This window comes from Megalobrama amblycephala, unplaced genomic scaffold (genome assembly GCF_018812025.1).
Source record: "Megalobrama amblycephala isolate DHTTF-2021 unplaced genomic scaffold, ASM1881202v1 scaffold398, whole genome shotgun sequence".
NCBI lineage: Eukaryota > Metazoa > Chordata > Actinopteri > Cypriniformes > Xenocyprididae > Megalobrama > Megalobrama amblycephala.
The window spans coordinates 182385-199535 of NW_025953356.1; the positions used below are offsets into that span (position 1 = coordinate 182385).

At 43.8% G+C, this 17151-nt stretch overlaps 1 protein-coding gene across 2 annotated transcripts in view; it reads left to right on the top strand.

The window, feature by feature from the left end:
* LOC125261329 (collagen alpha-1(XXV) chain-like) overlaps positions 1–14770 on the top strand; it is a 36891-nt gene extending 22121 nt beyond the window's left edge. For both annotated transcript variants that reach the window (XM_048179901.1, XM_048179902.1), the window contains one exon: positions 14311–14770. Coding sequence is in view for 1 of the 2 variants with exons in the window: in XM_048179902.1 (XP_048035859.1) it covers positions 14311–14316 (6 nt within the window). In the remaining variant the exon portion in view is untranslated. The remainder of the gene's footprint in view (positions 1–14310) is intronic.
* Positions 14771–17151: the final 2381 nt, after the last annotated feature.

The window sequence follows — 17151 nt, forward strand, 5'->3', positions numbered from 1 at the left end:
AACAAATGTCACAGCATCCACTTGCACATCTGTTCTGAACTCGCATCTCATATATAAAAAGCATTTTAGAAGGCCCTTGGCTTTGTCAAGTCAAGTCATCTTCATTTATATAGTGCTTATCACAATGCAGATGGTTTCAAAGCAGCTTCACAGTGATAATAGGAAAATTAATTGACAGAGATTGTTTTGGCTTTACAGCAGCTCTAAGAAAATATTATCAAGCTAAAGTAGGTTTTTGATTGAATCACTTCTGTTGTAAAAATGGTAAATTATTAACTTAGGGGCCGCTTAAATGACACCTTTTTCCTACTGAAAACCGATGACCTCTAATGCATTATTGCCATAAATGTATGTGTTTAGTCTATAGGCTTGCGCGTTTGAATGTGTATGTATGCAGATGCTTGGTCTTTTTTACAAAGTGATATTGCCAAATTACTTGTCTGGTCCGCATAATACAGAAAAATTAGTCGTGTCTGCATATCTATGCGAATTGGAATAATTTTGATAACGTTTTATCTATAAATAGGGAAAGGGAAGGGCAGGAAGCCTTCGCAGGAGATAGTTAAGTTGACACTTCAGGGCTGTGTTTTCGTCGTGTCTAGGTGCAGGTCCTTCATCTCAACTGGATCTGGCAGACTACGGCAAACCTCGGGACAAACAGGGAGAGACTAATATTAGCGTAGACTCCATTCTTCTTATGATGTAGCGTGTACATCAGTTGTTATGGGAAGTGCAGCCTAACAATTTACATTATTTGAATTAGTGTGTTTTGTGTATGCCAGGTTAAAGAGATGTGTTTTTAGTCTACATTTAAACTGACAGAGTGTGTCTGCTTCCCAAACAATGCTAGGAAGACTATTCCAAAGTTTAGGTGCTACGGTTGATTTTGATATTCTAGTTATTATCAACTGGCCAGAATTCTGAGATTGCAATAGCAGTGAAGGACTATAAATGCATTAAGAGCTCGCTCAGGTACTGGAGAGCTAAACCATTTAGTGCTTTGTAAGTAATTAACAAAATTTTAAAATCTATACTAAAGACAATTAACCCTCTGGGGTCTGAGGATTTTTGGGGCCCTGGAGAAGTTTTGACATGCCCTGACATTTGTGCTTTTTTCAGTTGTTCATAAACATATAAATGACAAAAGTGTCATTATACTGTATTCAGCACAAACTAGGCTACAATAATATGTGAGGAACATGTATGTACATGTTTGTGTTTTTGAAGGAATAACGTTTATGCATGGTTATTGAAAAAACAAAAAATGTGAATCATCATGAATAATGGCTCCTTTACACCTGAGAAGACAAAAGAATTGCATAATGAGTTGTAATGACTTGCATAATAATGAAGCCTTTCAGTCAGGTAGGCTGTGAAAAAACCCTCTGTGATTATGTCTCAAGCTCATCATGGTGTATATCAAACATACAGAAAAAACAGCAATACTCTGAAATATTATTACAATTTAAAATAATGGTATTCTATTATATTCAAGATGTTTAATGGCATTTTGAGTTATTCACAGATTCTGAAAGTGTAGTCTCCAAGCTTTCCAACGATGTGTAACACATGGAAATCTGATAATATTTGGAGAAGTTGTGGCCATTTGAAGGTAGGCACTCAAAAATGCTCAAAGGGCAGAAAATGACCTCTAATTTTGCAGTTCTCGCCTGTTCTCACCTGCTGGGAGTGACAGAAGGGCTCATTTACATCTCATTTAGATAAGCCATACCCCCTGTAAAGCTGCATGGTTGCATAGCAACGACAGGCGCAACGGGAAAAATCGGACCGCATACTATTAATAATAAAGGATAATGTGCATTGTAAATGTCAGTAATTTATCTTTTTTAACAGGATTCTGTGATAACCGTATAGTCCTGGTTTAGACCTCAGTTAGTGGTTAGACCTGGTTTGAGTCAAAGGATTAAAAAAATCCTGTACATTAAACTCTTCAATAAATACTTTTACTTTTGACTTATAACGCACATTTTACGGCTACGGATACTTTATACTTTTACTTACGTATGTAGGGAAAACACCCTAGGAAGTAAAATTAGCTCAAATGAATAAAGAGTTGTTTAGATTACGACTGAATAACTGATTCGTCCAGCGTTCATTTGCTCGAGCCGTAATAAGCTCTTGTAACGGATATAAATATCCAACAATCATGAAAACACTGATTAGAGCACGGTAACTTGAAATCGACAGTTTAAGACATTAAATCATAAAGCACATAATACAAGACACTTTCTTTTTAAAATCTACAAGAGATTTTATTTATTCTAACACAAACTAATCTAACACACGCACATACACACACACACATACATTCATACGCGTTGCAGTAAGAAGGAAATGAGAGAGAAAGAGTTTTGAGAGAGAGGGAGAGAGAGAGAGAGAGTGATCTGATTAACAGAATTCCTATCAATGCATTTCAAAGATCTGACCTGAACGAACCCTGAATCAATTTAAATGCACCAGTTCAGTTTAATCTGGAGGTACTTGCTTGCGTTGACTTTAAATGTGAATATCCCTCGTTGGCGTGTAGAGAAGGGTTTTCCAAGTCGATGATTTGTCGCAGGGTCTTCAAGGTCTGTGTTGTGTTCGGTAGAACCCAATCACGTTTGAGCTTGCTGAAAAATTGAAGGGAAGTCTCTTTGTCGCTGGAGTTAAAGTTGAAGCGGCAGAAGTAGTTGGTTGAACTTTTGCGGCAAAACTTAGAACACAAGACTTTCAGCGGTAAAGGAAAATTAAGTAAAAGAAAAGAAAAGTGAGTGAAGGTCGGATGGCTTGAATGAGCAGCTTGTCTGTTCTTTCTTGTTACTCCATTGTTCTTGGTACTTGTCTTGACTTCTCTTACCAGAACAGAACCAACTCCTTTCTCGTTTACTAACCAACTTCTCCCGTTCACTATCTTGCAATATGATCATTTAAACTTAGTTGTTTGTCACACCTCTGAGGAGTCCTGGCCAATCAGACATTGTCCTGTTTCAAGCGGGCCTTCCTCTGCCCCCAATAAAACATAAGTATTACATCCTGTTTCTGCTTCAGCAGAGTGCCATTTTAACCTAATTTCTATTAAATGGAATACAATACATTTTAAACAGATTTCATTCAAGTCAGGATATAGGAAAGGGGGAAAGAATCAAATTAAGTCCAAATAAGGCATACTTTCAGTCATTCAGTCAAGAGTTAACACATTTACATGAATTGTGAGTGTTCTAAAGCCTAACTGTTTACAGGTAGTACTTGTGGACACATAATGCAAAATGTATGTAGTTAAAAGATGTTTGATAAGTCCGTTAAAATTGTTGGAACAATTTTGAAGCAGTTTTATTTGTTCAACGGTCTCTTTGGCTTTCCTGTGAAGTAAGGAAACAAAAGGGTCTGGATTGTCTCTCTGTCTTCTTGGGTGACCCTTTGGTATGTCGCCTCTTCTACTATCAGGAAGCATGTGTCGTAAAAGTAATCAGCCTGGCTTTATCTGCAGACGGGCCGGAGCCGGAACCTCAATTCTGAATTAGAATTATGTTTTGAAAGAATCATCTGAATGATTCATTTGTCTGGTTCGTCCACAGTTCCTACATATCCCCCCTTGGTTCGGCGATGTGTTGAGATGAAGACATCGGCGGACACTGTAGAAAAATGGACAGAAGCAGACACACACAAAGCAACAACAAAACAACACCTCCATGATTGACCACTATACTGGTGCAGGGCATTAGATTATCTGAGTACTGATGGATTAAGTTCAATTTTGGGAGTGTTACTCTACATTGTCTCAGTATGTTAATGCTTGGATCAAATTGTGTGATTTAAATTGTTTGTTTCCTTCTCTTCTAAATTGTTCTAGGTTGTTCTGGTGACATCATTTGTGGTAAAAATGATGTGACCCATCATGGAGCTCTCTCGGGCTCACATTCGAATTTTCAAATGGCTTTCAGACCTTAGGCGTGGTGCATCAATCCTAATGTCATGACCTTGACCCTTATGGGGCAGACAGGTATTTTACCTTATAAAGAAGAAGGGAAAGAGAGGAAGAGGAAAACAAAACAAAATAAAACAGTTAAGTGTTTCCTGGTATGGCTAACACTACTGCGTGCATCTAAGGTGTCATGTATCAGCTTAATGAAAGGTGTTCTACTTGTTGTGCAGATGGTTGTATGTTTCTTATGGTGAATGTAGCTAAGTCGATGTTGAGCTAGGTTCTGAAACTAATATCTGTCTGTAGGAAGAGCATGTTGGTGAGTATGTTAATGTAGTGTAGTGTAAAGTAATGTAGTGCAGTGTATGTATGGTCAGATCTGGTTCAGTCTGTCTTGCTCCCCCCTTTTCTTGAAGGGCTTAGATGAAGATTGGCTCTTTGCATCTTGGACTTGGGACGAGGGATCATCCCTAATTTGATGGGAGTCAGTCCAGTGAGGCAGGAAGTTCTTTGGCAGAAGGTGGGATGAAGTTTGACATGGCTGTGTTGAGCTGTGGTGCAAAACTTTGTCTCCTACTGTCATGATCACCGTCTGTTCCTGTCACTCCCCGGACTACACTTCCCACAATTCTCCTTGTCAGTCACATGTTCACTCCACACCAATCACCTGTCGCCACATACAGCCATGCACACACTCCTCACTAATCACCACACCCAGCTGCAGCTTGTTACCTGGACTATAAAAGGACTCTCACTCACACCATCTAATCGCGAAGTCTTGATTACCCAGTGTGTCATTTCTAAGCGTTATTCCTTGTCTGCCTGTCCTGTGTTACCGTTCCTGCCTGTTGTCTGTTTCACGATCCTGTGCTGCCTACCTCTGACCCTTGCTTTGTTTACCGACCTGTGAATGTTATCTGCCCGTTCTGACCTCTGCCTGTACCTGGATTACGATTCTATCTACCCTCTGCTGTTCCTGTTTGCCCCTGGTTTACCCTGCTTGTACGACGACGCTTATCTTTAATAAACGCTGCATTTGGATCCCCTGCCTGAGTCTCCCAGTCGTTACAGAAGACTTCGCCCCAACCAGATCCAGCAGCTTCGGTGAGCGTCTTTCCTGTCGCAACATGGACCCAGCAATGCAACTGGTCAGCCTACGCCAAGGTACCCGTACCCTCGAGGTGCACATTCAGAACTTTTTTGATATTGCTTATCTGTCTGATCTGCCGGACTGTGCCCTCATTGACTTTTTTGCTTATGGATTAAACGAACCACTAAAGGACTACGTACTCACCAATGGTCCCCGCGGATCGCTCCTAGAATTCCTGGACTTTGCCTTGCTTGCAGTTGGTTCAACTTTCACTGTGGGTGTCGCAGAGGATTCCGACACCACGGAGAATCCCGTAATGGCTGCCAAGCCCGAGAACACACACAAAATGACGGTCACTACAACGAGTCATGTCGCCGCTGATCGCCCAGAGCAACGTCGCGCCTTCGTTGATCACCCAGAGCAATGTCACGCCTTCGTTGATCACCCAGAGCAATGTCACGTCGCCGCTGATTTCCCAGAGCAACGTCACGCCTTCGTTGATCACCCAGCGCAATGTCACGTTACCTCCAGATCAGTCAGGGAGCCGAGAGGGCTGCGTTCCAGTGTGGCTGATCAACCGCTGACTTCTGCCCGAGCGGCGGGCATTCCTAAGCATCAGCCGGCCGCGTCGCTCTCAAGCCCGTCTGTTTCAGCGCTCTCAAGCCCGTCTGTTTCAGCGCACTCAAGCTCGTCTGTTTCAACGCTCTCAAGCTCGTCTGTTTCAACGCTCTCAAGCGCGTCTGTTTCAACGCTCTCAAGCGCGTCTGTTTCAACGCTCTCAAGCGCGTCTGTTTCAACGCTCTCAAGCGCGTCTGTTTCAACGCTCTCAAGCTCGTCTGTTTCAACGCACTCAAGCTCGTCTGTTTCAACGCACTCAAGCTCGTCTGTTTCAACGCACTCAAGCTCGTCTGTTTCAACGCACTCAAGCTCGTCTGTTTCAACGCACTCAAGCTCGCCTGTTTCAACGCACTCAAGCGCCCTGGACGCTATGGACAAGATGGCTGCTTTGCCAGTGCCCACGGGCAAGATGGCCGCCCCTGCGTTGCTCAAGGATGCAGGGGGCGTTCCAGCCATTGAGTCCGTTCCAGAATCCGCTCCAGCCAGTGAGTCCGTTCCAGAATCCGCTCCAGCCAGTGAGTCCGTTCCAGAATCCGCTCCAGCCAGTGAGTCCGCTCCAGAATCCGCTCCAGCCAGTGAGTCTGCTCCAGCCCCGCATGCGCTTCCTGTCAGTCCCGTCATGGCCAGAAGGGCTGTGCTCACATTCTATGTTCTGGCTGTTTTGCGGGCCTGGAGGATGCACTCAGGCTTCTTTGACCATGGACCAGTTTGCCAGCCTGAGCCCGCTGCAGTCCCGGAGCAGCCCGAGCCCGCTGCCGTCCCGGAGCAGCCCGAGCCCGCTGCCGTCCCGGAGCAGCCCGAGCCCGCTGCCGTCCCGGAGCAGCCCGAGCCCGCTGCCGTCCCGGAGCAGCCCGAGCCCGCTGCCGTCCCGGAGCAGCCCGAGCCCGCTGCCGTCCCGGAGCAGCCCGAGCTGCTCGCTGTCGTCCCAGAGCAGCCCGAGCAGCTCGCTATCGTCCCAGAGCAGCCCCAGCCTGAACCTGCTGCCGTCACTGAGCTGTCCGCTCTCCCCGATATGGCCACTGAGTTCCCTTGGCCAGGCCTACCGCCGCCGCCCAGGCTGCCTGCCCTGCCGCCGCCCAAGCATTTTGCCCTGCTGTCGCCATCCAGGCCTTCTGTCCACGAACCTGCTATGGACCCCGTGGAAATCCCCAAGAACTTTTTGGGGGGGGCAGTATACCCAGGGGTGGGAAGCTTGTGGGTGGGGACCCTGCTCGGCCACTGCCGTCATCGGCCTTTGAACTATTTTGGCCATTAATGAACTCTGACCCGCCGTGGTCATTCACGGACTCTGTCTCACCGTGGCTGCCCAAGCCACCTGACCTGCCGTGGCCGCCTGAGTCACCTGACCCGCCGTGGCCGCCCGTGGCACCTGACCCGCCGTGGCCGCCCGTGGCACCTGACCCGCCGTGGCCGCCCGTGGCACCTGACCCGCCGTGGCCGCCCGTGGCACCTGACCCGCCATGGCGGTCCTGGAACCTGCATTGGAGAATCCGTTCCTGTCCGCTACTAGAGCTCCAATGCACCCACCCCCCCTCCCTATTGGTGTCATCTACGCCGCGAGGACGCGCCTTCCGGGAGGGGGGCGTTATGTCATGATCACCGTCTGTTCCTGTCACTCCCCGGACTACACTTCCCACAATTCTCCTTGTCAGTCACATGTTCACTCCACACCAATCACCTGTCGCCACATACAGCCATGCACACACTCCTCACTAATCACCACACCCAGCTGCAGCTTGTTACCTGGACTATAAAAGGACTCTCACTCACACCATCTAATCGCGAAGTCTTGATTACCCAGTGTGTCATTTCTAAGCGTTATTCCTTGTCTGCCTGTCCTGTGTTACCGTTCCTGCCTGTTGTCTGTTTCACGATCCTGTGCTGCCTACCTCTGACCCTTGCTTTGTTTACCGACCTGTGAATGTTATCTGCCCGTTCTGACCTCTGCCTGTACCTGGATTACGATTCTATCTACCCTCTGCTGTTCCTGTTTGCCCCTGGTTTACCCTGCTTGTACGACGACGCTTATCTTTAATAAACGCTGCATTTGGATCCCCTGCCTGAGTCTCCCAGTCGTTACACCTACGTTGCATTCCTTTCGTAATGCCTTCTGGTTGTGACAGACTGTCTGACCTTCTGTGCTTACTGTTGTTACTGTTGCACAAGCATAGTTCTTGAGATGGGAACTCGTTGGGTTTATTGGTGGGTGATGAGTAACCAGAACTGTGTTCTCTGGCACTACTGAGTTTTCAGCGGTGTTTGGCTGCAAGAGACCGCTTCATTCTGTGCTGTTGTAGAACAGGTGGCAGTCATCTCCATTTGGAAGGTGGATCAGATGATCACTGACCTTCCATTCCGTCTCTAGTCATAACAAGGGTGACTCATCCTTGTGATCGTCGCTGTTTATGTTGTTTGCAAAGAACGCTGTAATTTGTCTCATCAGTTGTTCCATGTCTTCTGAGGTGGAACTGTCTTGTTCTTGGACGTTCTTGTTCTCAGTGCTGTGTTTAACTGAGTGATGCAGAGGTGGGTTCCGCCGTCGCTTACCCACAGTGGATGCATTTGAATGTGTTGGTTGGTGGACTTTGGCTGTCCAGTTTGGATTCCAGATGTTTCTTTCTGGTGGGTTTCTTGAGAAGTGTGGCTGGTCCCATGACATTTTCCAGCTGTTGGTGTGGAAGCTGTCAGTGGCATGGGGGTCACGTTCTCCGTGTCCTTTATGACATGCTGTGGCGTTGTCATGCCACTGGGCGTCTCGCAGTGCACTGCTTGGATCTTGGCTGCCGGAGTTTGAAATTGTGGCTGTTTTCAAACCTTTCTTTGAGTTCATCTTCTGTTTGATGTAGGCCTTGTGTGTCAAGTCACGTAGCTGTTGGATTGACATTGTGCTTGGGCAGGCCATGACGCCAAGATGGTGACTTAGTCCAGGGTGCAGGTTTCTCAGGAAGAGGGTTTTGAAGTTCACATCCTCTTCGAGTTCAGGTTCGTGATGTGCACCTAAGTAGGCTTGTCGGAAACGGTTGTAGTAAGCTTGGGGAGTCTCTTGTCGACCTTGTTTGGTTTCCAAGGCGACTAGCAGTCCATGTTCAGACTCTGGGCCTGTAAATTCTTTGATCAGTGACTCACGTAATAGCTGGTAGTTGTGCTTAACGTGAAAAGGTTGTCGGTCTAAGAAGCTTCGTACCTCTGGGCTGGACGTGGACCTGAGGAGATACAACCTGTCTCTGTCAGTCACATTGGGTCTCACCTAGGTAGAAGTCAATATCTCGGAGGTAAGTCTGGATGTTGTGGTTCTCCATGGAGTTCGGGTTTGTGTGATGTTCGGTCTTGTGTGTAGGGAAAACACCCTAGGAAGTAAAATTAGCTCAAATGAATAAAGAGTTGTTTAGATTACGACCGAGCAACTGATTCGTCCAGCGTTCATTTGCTCGAGCCGTAATAAGCTCTTGTAACGGATATAAATATCCAACAATCGTGAAAACACTGATTAGAGCACGGTAACTTGAAATCGACAGTTTAAGACATTAAATCATAAAGCACATAATACAAGACACTTTCTTTTTAAAATCTACAAGAGATTTTATTTATTCTAACACAAACTAATCTAACACAAAGGCACGCACATACACACACACACACGCACATACATTCATACGCGTTGCAGTAAGAAGGAAATGAGAGAGAAAGAGTTTTGAAAGAGAGAGAGAGAGAGAGAGAGAGAGAGAGGTGATCTGATTAACCGAATTCCTATCAATGCATTTCAAAGACCAGAACGAACCATGAATCATTCATTTAAATGCACCAGTTCAGTTTTCATCTGGAGGTACTTGCTTGCGTTGGCTTAAAGGTGAATTTCCCTCGTCGTGCAGAGAGGGGTTTCCCAAGTCGATGATTGGTCCAGATCAGGTCCGTGTGGAACAATGAAGGAAGTCTCTTTGTCGCTGGAGTTGAAGCGGCAAAAGTCGTTGGTTGAACTTTGCGGCGAAACTTAGGACACGAGACTTTCAGCGGTAAAGGAGAATTAAGTAAAAGAAAAGAAAAGTGAGTGAAGGTTGAATGGCTTGAATGAGCTGCTTGTCTGTTCTTTCTTGTTACTCCATTGTTCTTGGTACTTGTCTTGGCTTCTTTTCCCAGAACAGAACCAACTCCCTGTTCGTTTACTAACCAACTTCTCCCCCGTTTAGTGACCAACCTCTCCCCCAACTTCTCCGTTTACTATCTTGCAATATGATCATTTAAACTTAGTTGTTTGTCACACCTCTGAGGAGTCCTGGCCAATCAGACATTGTCCTGTTTCAAGAGGGCCTTCCTCTGACCCCAATAAAACATAAGTGTTACATCCTGTTTCTGCTTCAGCAGAGAGTGCCATTTTAACATAATTTCTATTAAATGGAATACAATACATTTTAAACAGATTTCATTCAAGCCATGATTTAAGAAAGATGAAAAGAAATAGATCAAGTCCAAATAAGGCATACTTTCAGTCATTCAGTCAAGAGTTAACACATTTACATGAATTGTGAGTGTTCTAAAGCCTAACTGTTTACAGGTAGTACTTGTGGACACATAATGCAAAATGTATGTAGTTAAAAGATGTTTGATAAGTCCGTTAAAATTGTTGGAACAATTTTGAAGCAGATTTATTTGTTCAACAGTCTCTTTGGCTTTCCTGTGAAGTAAAGAAACAAAAGGGTCTGGATTGTCTCTCTGTCTTCTTGGGTGACCCTTTGGTATGTCGCTTCTGCTATCAGGAAGCATGTGTCGTAAAAGTAATCAGCCTGGCTTTATCTGCAGACGGGCCGGAGCCGGAACCCCAATTCTGAATTAGAATTATGTTTTGAAAGAATCATCTGAATGATTCATTTGTCTGGTTCGTCCACAGTTGCTACATATCCCCCCTTTGTTCGGCGATGTGTTGAGATGAAGACATCGGCGGACACTGTGGAAAAATGGACAGAAGCAGACACACACAAAGCAACAACAAAACAACACCTCCATGATTGACCACTATACTGGTGCAGGGAATTCGATTATCTGAGTACTAATGGATTAAGTTTGAATTTTAGGAGTGTTATTCTACATTGTCTCAGTATGTTAATGCTTGGATCAAATTGTGTGATTTAAATTGTTTGTTTCCTTCTCTTCTAAATTGTTCTAGGTTGTTCTGGTGACATCATTTGTGGTAAAAATGATGTGACCCATCATGGAGCTCTCTCGGGCTCACATTTGAATTTTCAAATGGCTTTCAGACCTTAGGCGTGGTGCGTCAATCCTAATGTCATGACCTTGACCCTTATGGGGCAGTCAGGTATTTTACCTTATAAAGAAGAAGGGAAAGAGAGGAAGAGGAAAACAAAACAAAATAAAACAGTTAAGTGTTTCCTGGTATGGCTAACACTACTGCGTGCATCTAAGGTGTCATGTATCAGCTTAATGAAAGGTGTTCTACTTGTTGTGCAGATGGTTGTATGGTTCTTATGGTGAATGTAGCTAAGTCGATGTTGAGCTAGGTTCTGAAACTAATATCTGTCTGTAGGAAGAGCATGTTGGTGAGTATGTTAATGTAGTGTAGTGTAAAATGTAATGTAGTGCAGTGTATGTATGGTCAGATCTGGTTCAGTCTGTCTTGCTCCCCCCTTTTCTTGAAGGGCTTAGATGAAGATTGGCTCTTTGCATCTTGGGCTTGGGACGAGGGATCATCCCTAATTTGATGGGAGTCAGTCCAGTGAGGCAGGAAGTTCTTTGGCAGAAGGTGGGAGGAAGTTTGACATGGCTGTGTTGAGCTGTGGTGCAAAACTTTGTCTCCTACGTTGCCTTCCTTTTGTAATGCCTTCTGGTTGTGACAGACTGTCTGACCTGTGCTTACTGTGCTTACTGTTGTTACTGTTGCACAAGCATGGTTCTTGAGATGGGAACTCGTTGGGTTTATTGGTGGGTGATGAGTAACCAGAACTGTGTTCTCTGGTACTACTGAGTTTTCAGCGGTGTTTGGCTGCAAGAGACCGCTTCGTTCTGTGCTGTTGTAGAACAGGTGGCAGTCATCTCCATTTGGAAGGTGGATCAGATGATCACTGACCTTCCGTTCCGTCTCTAGTCATAACAAGGGTGACTCATCCTTGTGATCGTCGCTGTTTATGTTGTTTGCAAAGAACGCTGTAATTTGCCTCATCAGTTGTTCCATGTCTTCTGAGGTGGAACTGTCTTGTTCTTGGGCGTTCTTGTTCTCAGTGCTGTGTTTAACTGAGTGATGCAGAGGTGGGTTCCGCCGTCGTTTACCCACAGTGGATGCATTTGAATGTGTTGGTTGGTGGACTTTAGCTGTCCAGTTTGGATCCCAGATGTTTCTTTCTGGTGGGTTTCTTGAGAAGTGTGGCTGGTCCCATGACATTTTCCAGTTGTCGGTGTGGAAGCTGTCAGTGGCATGGGGGTCACGTTCTCCGTGTCCTTTATGACAGGCTGTGGCATTGTCATGCCACTGGCCGTCTTGCAGTGCACGGCTTGGGTCTTGGCTGCCGGAGTTTGAAATTGTGACTGTTTTCAAACCTTTCTTTGAGTTCATCTTCTGTTTGATGTAGGCCTTGTGTGTCAAGTCACGTAGCTGTTGGATTGACATTGTGCTTGGGCAGGCCATGACGCCAAGATGGTGACTTAGTCCAGGGTGCAGGTTTCTCAGGAAGAGGGTTTTGAAGTTCACATCCTCTTCAAGTTCAGGTTCGTGATGTGCACCTAAGTAGGCTTGTCGGAAACGGTTGTAGTAAGCTTGGGGAGTCTCTTGTCGACCTTGTTTGGTTTCCAAGGCGACTAGCAGTCCATGTTCAGACTCTGGGCCTGTAAATTCTTTGATCAGTGACTCACGTAATAGCTGGTAGTTGTGCTTAACGTGAACAGGTTGTCGATCTAAGAAGCTTCGTACCTCGGGGCTGGATGTGGACCTGAGGAGATACAACCTGTCTCCGTCAGTCACATTGGGTCTCACCTCTAGGTAGAAGTCAATATCTCTGAGATAAGTCTGGATGTTGTGGTTCTCCATGGAGTTCGGGTTGAACTGTGTGATGTTCTTAGCCAGCTTGTCAAGGTCTTTAAGGGTCATCTCGTGCGCAACTTTGGGGTCTGCATGGATGAGCTCTCTTTGGTTGACAGGGAAGAATCCTGTAGTGAAGGCCGGTGATGTTGTGGGTTTTGGCCATTCATTTCTTCCGTTGCATGGCGGTTCTTGGATGGGGGACTCTGTTGTGCTCAGCAGTGGTGATGCTGAGGGAGGCCCCTCCCTTCTTGACTCTGGTTTCTGGGTGTGAACATGTTTAAGTTCATTTCTGACCATGTAGAGCTTGCCGTTGGCATCGTCTAATTGTTGGTTTAGATGGTCCATTTCAGTGCTGTACCATTTCAAATGGTCTTCCAGAGCATTGATTTTAAAGTTCTTATCTTTAATGTCAGAATTGGCATTTTCTAGTTTGTTTACCAGGTGACATTGGACAGTCTTTAATTCCTGCTTGTCACGTTCCGCAACTGCAAGGGCTTCTTGGAGCTTGTCAACTTGTTCCTTTGTTTCTTGCTCTGCAAGTTTGTCTTGAGCTTTCACCTTGTGCTGGTCTGTGCAGCGTTGGATGTGCATCAGCTCTCTCAGGAACTCATTGGTCTGACGCTTGAAGTCGTCTTGGACTTTCACTTCCAGCTTGTCTATGCGGCTCTGGGCACGTGTCAGCTCCTCCTGTAGGTGGGTGATGTGCTTGTCGCTTAGTTTCAGCTGGGCTGTGAAGGCAATGCTTAGAGAATTGGTTATCTTGCCTAGTTCAGTGTGGTCTTGGTTCTGGCTTGAATCATGTGTCGGGAATCTTCTCAGAATTATGATTATTATTAAAAATAATAACAGTTCAATTGTCTTTGGCATGAGGCAGTTTGTAATGCCGCTGAGCCAGGCGTCCACATCTTGGGCAGTGGGGTTTTCCGTCTGCGACATGTTGGCACGCTGGGGAGAAGAGACTGACACAGATCTGTGTGGGGTGCAAGCCTATATGTGGTGGAACAGCTAAGTGTCGTTCAGTGAATGTACACCAATAGTGAAGTGTGGCTACGTGTTGGTCTCAGTGTGTATACAGGAAGGCTAGTGAGGAGAAGGCTTTGTCACTCAACTGAGTAAGGGAAAGAGAAAGAGAAAAAGTTAAAACAAATTTCAATAGACAAAATATTTCCTATAAATATTTTCTATCAATGAAAAACTGTTTTCAACTCGTGATGTGAGGACTTTGTCACTCAACTGAGTAAGGGAAAAGAGAGGAAATGTTAAAACAAATTGTAAGTTTTTTTTTCAATTTAGAGAAATATTTATTTCCAATAAATATTTTCTATTAATGAAAAGCTGTTTCTAAAATAAAAGAAAAGAAAATATATATTATTGTTTATGTTCGCAAGGACAATAATACAATAATAATGCTGATACCTCTTTTCTTAGTTTGACAGGATTGACACCACACACCTTCAGTTGAACTGCTTACCAGGGATGCTGTGAAGGCAACGGTTGCTCAACACTTGTCTCTGTTAAATGTTCTTGGAGGAAATGTCAAAATTTAAATTGCGTTTACAAATGCAGGGAGTATGGAGAACCCAAAAGGGTTTGATTAAAATCAAATACCTAATGAATTGTTTCTTTGGAAAGATTGTGTTTCTCTTTCTTTAGAATTGATTGATGGTTCGTCCAAGCTTGATCCCTACAAAAGTGAAGAATAGGATGGAAGAAAGCAGGAGAGCACAGGAAAGATGTGAGGAAAAGGAAAGGAGAAGAAAGGAGACCAGATCCACAAATGGCTCTGAAGCCTTTGTCTAATTACGAGTTTAGAATTGGTAGTTGATGAACAACTAACACATGAGAATAAAATTTTAGTAAGAGAGGGTTGTCTCTGATTGGTTTGAAACTCGTAATAAGTTATCAATGTCTCCAAAAAAGGCTCAGGTGTGTCGTTCCTAAGCTAGAATACAAAGAGGAAAGGAAAAAGGTAAGAAAATTACGTCAATGAAAATAACAGGATGAAATAAGGAAAAGGGAATTAAACAGCGGTGAATGAATAAATAAAATAGAGTGGCTAAGTGAATAACCAAGAAAGAAAAGAAAGATAACGCAATAAAACAATGAGCAAATGTGAGTCAAAATTAGGAAAAACTTTGGTGGAATAAGTTTGCTTAAACTTCTAAAGTTCAAGGCTTATTCATACCTAAAGTAATTCGATCTAAAATAGAATTCTAGATTTATGAAAATTATGAAATTAGAAATAATGGAAATTTGGAAATGTAGAGATCATTTAGAATTACTTTCTAGGAAAACGTAGGATTTCAATTTCGATTTAATTGGTTTTATTAAATTCAAATTTGACAATTAAAAATTGTAAACCAGTATTTCTTTTTCAAGTCAAATGCAGGTAAAGCAATTAGTAACTGTAAATCAATATTTTCCTTTTCAAGTAAAATATAGGTAAAGTAATAAGTGAGAAAGTTAAAAGGGAAAGTATGAAGGAAAGACCAACAAGTGTACATAAAGTTGAAGTGTTTTAAGTGGTTAAATCACTTTATAGTTGCTAAAACAGACACTGTGTTCACACAATGATGTTAACTAGATTAGCTTTGAGGCTAAAGGCTTTAGCATACGAACTTCGGTGTAAAAAAACTACAGAGGTTAGCTTAGCAACACCGTGCGGTTTGTTTACAATGACGTTCTTCCGGAAGCGTTGGTTAAGACTTCCGTGCCACGACTGTAACTATGGCGACCAAACAAAATGATAGTGGCGAACATGTGAATTACATCAAATACATGTAACTGTACAAATGAAAGACACATGCACGTACAATCAAGCATTACGTGAAATGTCGCCGCATTTCAACTCTATAAATAAGAGACACCACTCGTAGCTGTTTTACGACGTGGGGCTTAAACTTAAAGCGATAGCTTCTGCTGTAATAGATGAAAAATCGCGACCTCGGCGGGTCTCTATGTGCACGCAAAATATAACAGGTTCAAAAGCTTCACTTGGTCAGTTTCAAATCACTTCCATTAAATTGCGCTCGTACACCCGTAGTGTTGTACGAGCTCAAACAAGCAAGCGTATAGCGTTTAGCAAAAAGGGAGAATATAGCAGCTTGAGTACAGTGGAACACGCACTATAATCAGTTTAGCTATGAATATAAAACAAGCAAGCGTATAGCGTTACTGTTTAACAGAGGGAGAATATAGCAGCTTGAGTACAGTGGAACACGCACTATAATCAGTTTAGCTATGAATATAAAACAAGCAAGCGTATAGCTTTACTGTTTAACAGAGGGGGAATATAGCAGATTGAGTACAGTGGAACACGCACTGACACTTTAGCTATAACTATATAGTTTTAGAAACAGATCGAGGAACACGCTCAATCTTGCCGTTCTGTGAGGAGAGTATTCGTCCTACACATAGGTATTTTAACTATTGCAGTTTAGTTTCAATTCAGCTCTCTGATACACAATAACGTTATTATAGCTATTTGAATGACGCTGGAACACGCAGACATCAGGATAGCTATAAACAAGGCATTCTAGAATTTAAGGAACACGCTTAATTCTTACCTTATTGTGATATCATAGATCTGAAATTTACTGCAGACTGGAGTTTAGAGACAAAACAGCAGACTGGGGTTACAGCTCTCACTCATTCAGGCACTCGTTCAAACGGGCCGCGCCGTGCGCGCTGCATACGTCACACGAACACTAAGGGGTTTAATAATTTGCGTTGATAAAAAGAAAAATGACTTGATATGTGCTCCAAATTTAGATTAAACTGCCCGAATTATCCTCCACCATTACTGTAGGGAAAACACCCTAGGAAGTAAAATTAGCTCAAATGAATAAAGAGTTGTTTAGATTACGACCGAGCAACTGATTCGTCCAGCGTTCATTTGCTCGAGCCGTAATAAGCTCTTGTAACGGATATAAATATCCAACAATCGTGAAAACACTGATTAGAGCACGGTAACTTGAAATCGACAGTTTAAGACATTAAATCATAAAGCACATAATACAAGACACTTTCTTTTTAAAATCTACAAGAGATTTTATTTATTCTAACACAAACTAATCTAACACAAAGGCACGCACATACACACACACACACGCACATACATTCATACGCGTTGCAGTAAGAAGGAAATGAGAGAGAAAGAGTTTTGAAAGAGAGAGAGAGAGAGAGAGAGAGAGAGAGAGAGGGGATCTGATTAACCGAATTCCTATCAATGCATTTCAAAGACCAGAACGAACCATGAATCATTCATTTAAATGCACCAGTTCAGTTTTCATCTGGAGGTACTTGCTTGCGTTGGCTTAAAGGTGAATTTCCCTCGTCGTGCAGAGAGGGGTTTCCCAAGTCGATGATTGGTCCAGATCAGGTCCGTGTGGAACAATGAAGGAAGTCTCTTTGTCGCTGGAGTTGAAGCGGCAAAAGTCGTTGGTTGAACTTTGCGGCGAAACTTAGGACACGAGACTTTCAGCGGTAAAGGAG